Source organism: Balaenoptera ricei, chromosome 9 (assembly GCF_028023285.1).
Source record: "Balaenoptera ricei isolate mBalRic1 chromosome 9, mBalRic1.hap2, whole genome shotgun sequence".
In the NCBI taxonomy this organism is placed as follows: domain Eukaryota; kingdom Metazoa; phylum Chordata; class Mammalia; order Artiodactyla; family Balaenopteridae; genus Balaenoptera; species Balaenoptera ricei.
The window spans coordinates 108,575,540-108,582,945 of record NC_082647.1 but is presented as its reverse complement, the minus strand read 5'-3'; the positions used below and the strand labels follow the sequence as shown (position 1 = coordinate 108,582,945).

Here is a 7,406-nt window from a genome sequence, read left to right as displayed (position 1 = left end):
TATTCCACTGTGCCCTTTAATTTCTCCTGTAAACCAAAATATAAAGGATTGAAGGAAGGAAAGAAGGGAAGAAGGGAAAAGAACCATTACTTTCTACCACTAAAATCTGACCAATATCTGTGATGGAAAAAAGAGAAATTTGTCTATTTTGAAATTATTTTAATTTACAAATAGAAAACATCTTGGAAGAAAAAAAATGAAAGAAAAACACAAAACACATAGGCAAATTTTTTTTACTCCATGAGCGTCTCAAATCCACACTTGTTCACCAAGCCCCAAGATGAAAAACACTTTTCTAAAAAGGTATTCAGCCACCACTGTAAAAGAAAAAAACATGGTCAATTGTGAGTGTATGTAACATTTTAATAATAACAAAAATTTGAAATGCCATATGCTGTAATTTTATGGAACCAAAACCAGTTATTTGAGAACCACGCCTACATTACTCCAAAACAGCACAAAAGGGAAGAAACTGAACTTTAAAATCTTGGAACTGAAAAGGTCTTTACAGAGGACGTGGCTGCTGGAACAGGCTTAATCTGTTAAACCTCAGAATCCTCATTTGGAAAACATGCTTAACAGTCTAGCATAACATCTTTCTCAACAAGACGAAAAATATGAATTACGTAACAGGGTGGTTAGTTGAGAACTTTTTCAATTTGATGTACAATCAGCCATTTGAAAATCAAGGCTGCAGAGTAGTGCGCTGGTTCTCAACCACTATATCTTCCCATAATCACTCAAAAACCTGGATTAATAATGAAAATAAAAATCACCTTCTCTACAGAAGACCTTCCAAGTTTGAAAAGCATAAACATTAAAATTGTATACTGAGATATACATTTTAAAACTGTGATGTTAAAGAAAGAAAATAATTCCAGTACTAGACGAAAGTTACACTCCTAAAAGAAACACTCCTGCATCTATACTTTAACGTGAAGTGGTTTAAGTGCTTACATCATTAAACTGTATTGCTGCAACTAAGATACCCACAACTATAAAACTCCTTTAAATTATAACCCTGTGGATATTCTGACTGCTGTAATTGTATAGAAGAGGAAAAAATTTCATCATTAAGAAAAAAAAATGTGATAATTCAGCCTAGTGAAAGAGAAGCTTGTGTTTATACTTTACTTGCTACCGTCTCAAAATGATTTAAACAGTGATTTATGCTCTTTCAAGCAGGAAAAAAAGATTTCTTTTAGTTTTACAGCTGTCATGGCGTTTTTCTCACAAAATGTTTTATTTAGCCTTCATTTTAATGTAAAAACTATCTAGAGATATATTTTTTTAACTCTTTAAACACTGAAAACAATTGTGTTACTAGAAGAAAAGTTCTCTAAGCAAATAGCTTCCAAAAGGTCATAGTTCAACAATCTCTGACTAGCAAGGCTGGCAAAAGATATATTGTGCCTGCTGCAGAAATGAGAATTAAGAGAAAGCAAATTTTTAACACTTGTTTCAAAGACCTGTTGGGAACAACTGGACTAATGAATCTTAATCCCAAAAGGGTGCGCTAAGAGTTCACTGTCCTAAAAGGTACTTTAGGCCACAACTCAGATAATGAAACAAAAGATGTTTGAACACAAAACTAGGATAAATAACAATGTTGAACAGATTAAAAATGCAGAAGTCTTCCATAAGGGAATCTAGCAAAAAGGAATTTAACAAGGGTAATGTTCCATTCTTAGGCTAAAAACAAACCACACCAACTATGTAAACCCAGGATAAAGGAAATTTATTGTAGCCGTTATCTGTGAGAAACTGAAGATTGTAGCCTTTAGCAAGAAAACATCCACAGTAGGCAGTGGATTCTAAACACCGGATTTTAAGAGGGCTTAATGAAATGCAAACTGGAGCCTGAAGTGAGGCGCCTGACTCAGGATGAGTAGTGGTCTCAAACTGAGCCGGAATGAGAGATGGCCTATACAATGGTTAAGCACACAGGCTCCCAAGCCTGGGTTTCACATGCTGCTTTACCACTTATAGGCAGGCGACATACTTACTTACTCTCCATGCCTCAGTTTCTTCATCTATAAAATGGAAATAATAATACTGCTACCTCACACAATTGTCATGAGGGTTAAAAGAGTCAGCTCACATTAAGCTGTGTGTCCTCGGCACACAGCAAGTGCTCAATGTTAGCAATTATTATTACCATCATGATCCTTAGAAAAAGGTTAAGAACCTGACGTTGTTCACTTAATTCAACACTTCACTCAAGTGTTTTCAATGTGTACAAGAATGCACTGGACTAGGTTCTGTAGTGTATATACACAAACTACACAATATACATATATATACAGTGACGTATTAATATTACCTTATCAATTAACTGACATTCCTAACAATTTAAAGCAATAACTCTGTCAGTTACACCTGCCTGACAGCGGACCGGGGAGCAGGAGGGCAGAAGCACTGAGCTTACGTCGCAGGCTCCACCCTCCCTCCTCTGTTTACTGGTTAGGGTAGGGGCTGTAGCCCAGAGACACTGAGCTCAGGTTTCCCAATTCTACTTCAGGATTCGCTCCGTGATTCCACTATTCCAGAAACGGCATTCCTCACTAGGAATATAATAGAGATTTCTGAACTGATGGAGGAGGTTTGAGAGATTTGGTCCTTTCCAGGTCTAACTTTCTGTGATCCTAAAATACCCCTGTGTGGCATGTCTTCCTAATAGCTATGAAAACCTACTTAAGAAAGCCACCTGACAATACTCATCCAGTCTCGTCATTTAAAAGACAACTTCCACCATCATCCATAATAAAATATCTAGTACTTAAAGAGACTTATAGTTTACAAACCATCCCCACCCCATAAAATAAGCCTAAAAGGCTTCTCTCATGATTATTTCTCTGGCAGGTAGGGCTCAGAGATTAAGCGAATACAAAATCATAGAGCAAATAAGTACTGCAACTCACACTAACTCTTTACACTGAACAAAATGGCCTAAAACTGACTGCTCTAATTGCACACTGCCATAAGGTGTTCCCAACAACTTGTAATGAATCTTGCAATGAATCTAAAAAGCAAAAGCATTTAGAATAGAATAAAGTAATCCCAGTGTTCCTCTGTCTCTTCTCCTCCTCTCTAATATACCTAAAGGTGTATTAGTATCAATGGCTCATTACAATAACCACAACTTCCGTTTAGGTTCTTACCCAAATTGTTTTTTAGGGTTTTACATGACCTAAGTCATTAATCTTTCCATAGCCCTAGTTAAGAACTATTATCCTTACTGAATAAACTGGGCATAGAGGAGCTAATAAGCAAGTTGTCCAAGGTCATGACAACTATTAAGTAACAAGAAAGAGAATCTAAACCTAAGCAACCTGGTCCAGAGTTTGAACTCTATCACTATAGTGATTTTCAGATGGGGAGCATTTTCTCTGCACCTTAAAAATCTTGTTGACAAGTTAATATATTGCACAAAGAGGACCTGGGTTTGAATATTGGTCCTGTCACTGAATACTTGTTTTGTCTCATACTGAGTGCCTTTAACTCATTTCCTTGATCCTTTAAAATTTTACTTATTAAAAAATTAGTGCCTATCTCACAGAGTAGCTATAAAAATTATATAAGATTTAAAGTCACTTTGAATTATCTGGTACTCAGTAAACAGCAGTAGACTGTAAGAACATTAAAAAGTCAAGAAACATATGTGTGTTAACGAAATAGCAGGCTGTTAACTCAAATGGTTTGCATTTTCATTCTATCCTAGATATTGTCTATTTCATAAAGTTTACTTACACAATGATGTTATTAATAGGAATATGGATCAATTTCACAAAAAAGCCAATGAATCCCATTATGGCAAATCCTATTGCAGTTGCCATGGCAATCTTCTGGAATTCTGGATTTAAAAATACAAAATTTACATTATTTTTTGCATTGTCACTGCAACTATAGGTGGAAAAAAATTAGCACCGACATAAACTTACTGGTGTACATTTCTCCTGATAATAAGTATATAATTTTAAATAAAATAAAACACGACAGTATCAATAGTAAATAAGGTATTTGACAGATCTTTTAGCTTTCATATTTTATTGATATTTAATGATATATAAAAATAAAGTGCATGTTCAGGCTAGTGATTCCATCAACCAGCAGTGACATATTTATCTTCCTAGCAAATGACCAGAATACCAAAAAGAAATGAAACACGGACAGAATACACAGTATCTGTCTTAAAAATTTTGTAACATTGCTAAAAGTATTAATTATAAAAGCACAGAACATCACTTTTTATAAATAATAGGTCAACTGTCTTTGATATTATAATGAAGCCAAAAATAAGGCTTGAAAAACCGAACCGGGTTGCGCACAATTTTACGTAAAGGCTCCAGACCCTGGTGATATTTCCATTTAAGGGTATCTCCTCAGGGAAGCTCTCCCTGACCTCCTGACCTGGTTAGTCCTCCTATTACATGCTGTCAAACATTCCTCTATTTACCTTCCGTAATACTTACCATAGCAGTAATTAAAAATTGTAATTGTCATTATTTGCTTATGACTATCTTCCCTCAAAGAATCTAAGGTCCATAAAAGTAAGGACTGCTCCTTATTGTATATTTTTATATATTATGCTATATATGTAATATAATACATCATATTATAGTCTCTATTATATTCCCAGCTCCTAACTCAGGCAGCAGTCAATAAATGAATAGAAGCAGACAAACTGTGGTTCACCTCTTAACACATGAATTGTGATAAGTAAGAAATTAAACTTCCTAGGTTGGCACCAACTATGCTGTTGATTTCACGTTAAGGCTTTTTTTGCTTGGGGGAGGCTTGGGGAGGGAGTGGCACCGCAGGAAGAGCTCCAAAAGATTTTCCAGAGTAGAAATGTGAAAGATACTAAAAACTCTAAAGTCATTAAATATGACTAAGGCAAAAGCAACGTGGAAAATAAGGCTGTAACAAATAACCTTATACGATTTGAAAATACATATAAGAGAAAAATTTATAAGGTATGCAAAAAGTATACAAAGTTTAGGAAAAAATGACAATGTTAAAAAGCAATAAAGTGAAATAAATCAATAAAAATGTTGATGAAAGAATTGCAACAATTATTAAACCGGAAGACATTAATCAAATAAAGGGCTTAGAGAATGCAAAGATTTAATTTTATTACCTTTTCGATCCGGTTTGGTGCATCTTTTAACCAGCCGAATTGAGTCCTTCACAAACTGCCGACTTGGCTCAACGAACTGCATTACCTGATCCATGATGCCTGTTTGAAAAACAAAAAGGGAAAAAAGATACTCACTGATGTTATTTATTATAGAGCAAGGACTTGTTGAGTTATATCAAAGTGTAAATGAGACCAGCCTGATATGGGTGGGTCAGTATCATCTCACCAAAAAAAAAAAAAAAAAAAAAAAAACCACAGACTCCAAGAGTAAATTGACATTATTTTTTGCAATCTCCAGCCAATCATCAAAACAAAGGCAATAAGAACAGGGCAGGTTTTGCCCGTGTTCTCATCACTGACAAAGGACGCAAGCTCTTAGTATAAAAGGGCTCTCACTGCAAAAAGGCTAATGAGCACTTGACAACAGATCGGCCCCTCAACCACCCTGCAGTCCTCCCGCTGTTCCTGCTGGGGAATCAACAGGGTTGGGACCCAACAAATATTTGCTGTATTTTATTTTAAACTCTCCAGACCCCAGCGTCTCGTGCAGTGAATGCCAACTGTGACGCTTCAAGGGCCTAGAGTACAGGTAAACGTGGACTTCCATCTGACTGTTCCAAACCATGGCCCCACAACGTTTTAAGAAAAGAGTTTCTCTACATGGGGCAGATCATCTGTACAATTTTCAAAACCACAAAAACTGGCTAAACCAAGACCCAGACTCTCCGAGGCTGTCCGCTGAAGTCTGAATCTTTAGGTCTGGACACACCTTTTAAGGAAAAGGGCGATATGTATGTTACCGATGGGCTCTCTTGTGGAACCCATCACACAGTAGAAATGTCATCCAACCTTGGCTCTGACAGTCACTGGTACAACAGCCAATGAAGCCGATTCGCTGCTTGGACTTTACTGGATTTCAGGTGCTTACAACCGGGGCCAGGCACCCAGATACTCGGTAAGCTTTTGTTGAGTTAATGCCACCCGCAAGAAGTGGTGGTTCAAATCCCTTTCTATGAAATGCAGCCTCTCTAAGCCCCGGGTTTCTCGCCCAAGAACACTGAAAGGACGGCCGCAATTCTATAAACATCCCGGGCCAGGTGTGCTGGGCCCCTGCAACACACAGGAAGTAACGCCTGTTTCCTTAGTCTTGCACTTAACTCTGTTCTGCAAATCCACTGAGCCTAAACTTTACAGATGTCGTGATAAATGCGAAGGGTCCTTTCAGGAAAAAAAAAAAAAAAACACACAAAAAAACCCGCGCAACACCCAAAGCACTGCACTGAATGTCAGGGGAGGGAATCCAATAACCCACTATGGCCTCCTGATTCAGACTCTAGACCAACCTTTTCACCCTCACAGCACAGGGAGGAGCTCCCCGAGACACGCTCCACACACACGGCCCCAAAGCCAACCCCGAAGGGACCCTCCGTGACCACAGCACCGAGACGGGGGAAGCGTTCCCAGGAAGGCGGCCGCGGCCGCGCGGCCGCAAAGCCGGCCCCGAAGGACCGAGGCCCTGGAAGCCCTTCTCCCTCGGGCACGCGGGCCGCGGCCCCGGGTCCGCTTCCCCCGACGCCGTGCGGGCAGGCGGCGGACGGCCGGAGGGCTCGCCTACGTCCGCCGCCTCCGCGAGTAACCAAACCGTAGCCTGGAGCCCCCGCCAGACGCAGCCTCACCTGCCCGCCGTCCGCTCGCGAAGGCCAAGACACGTAGCACAACGGCCGACGCACAGGCGCCGACCGGAACCGGAAACCGAGCTCGCCTACTGCCCGCCCACCCCTCCGTTCATTGGTCCTTCGGGAAGACGTCGGCGCGCAGGCGCAGTCCGACGTGCGTCTCGGCCCCGCTTCTGGAATGGGCTCGCGGAGTGCGCGTCTACGGCGCCGGCCATGGCTTGGGCAGCTCCGTGGAGAGCGTGGGGCGTGGGGCGTGGGGCGTGGCTGCGATGCGTGGGCGGGGCTGCGATGCGTGGGCCTCTCCGCGGCGTGGGCGGGGCTTGCTCTCCGCCGCGCTCCTCACCCGCGCTCCGTAGCTGGGTCAACTCTGCTGGTCGGGTCCGGACGACAGGCTCTGATAGGCTTCGCCTTGGGCGGTGACCTCTTGACTGCCCGTCCCTTTGTACGTATTTAATTGTAGTCGTCAACAATGAACCTTATAAGCAACATAGTGTTTTGTGACCGACCTCCCTCGAAACGGTCTCCCACCCGCAAAACTTGGCCTTCCTCTGTGTCCATCTTTGGAATTCCCCAGGAATTGAGGCCATGAT

General features: G+C 40.9%; 1 protein-coding gene and 1 long non-coding RNA gene across 4 annotated transcripts in view; one reads left to right on the top strand and one right to left on the bottom strand.

Annotated features, from left to right (window-relative positions):
* Positions 1 to 217: 217 nt before the first annotated feature.
* SEC61G (SEC61 translocon subunit gamma) lies at positions 218 to 7,007 on the bottom strand. The gene is made up of 4 exons (XM_059932905.1): positions 6,817 to 7,007; positions 5,141 to 5,239; positions 3,751 to 3,853; positions 218 to 317 (listed from the first exon to the last, which is right to left on the bottom strand). Exons 2-4 carry the CDS (start codon positions 5,232 to 5,234, stop codon positions 308 to 310), a joined length of 207 nt encoding a protein of 68 aa, XP_059788888.1. The 5' UTR covers positions 5,235 to 5,239; positions 6,817 to 7,007; the 3' UTR covers positions 218 to 307.
* A 125-nt stretch (positions 7,008 to 7,132) lies between these two features.
* LOC132371621 (uncharacterized) overlaps positions 7,133 to 7,406 on the top strand; it is a 63,922-nt gene continuing 63,648 nt past the window's right edge. For all 3 annotated transcript variants that reach the window (XR_009504899.1, XR_009504898.1, XR_009504897.1), the window contains exon 1: positions 7,133 to 7,258. This is a non-coding gene — a long non-coding RNA (uncharacterized LOC132371621). The remainder of the gene's footprint in view (positions 7,259 to 7,406) is intronic.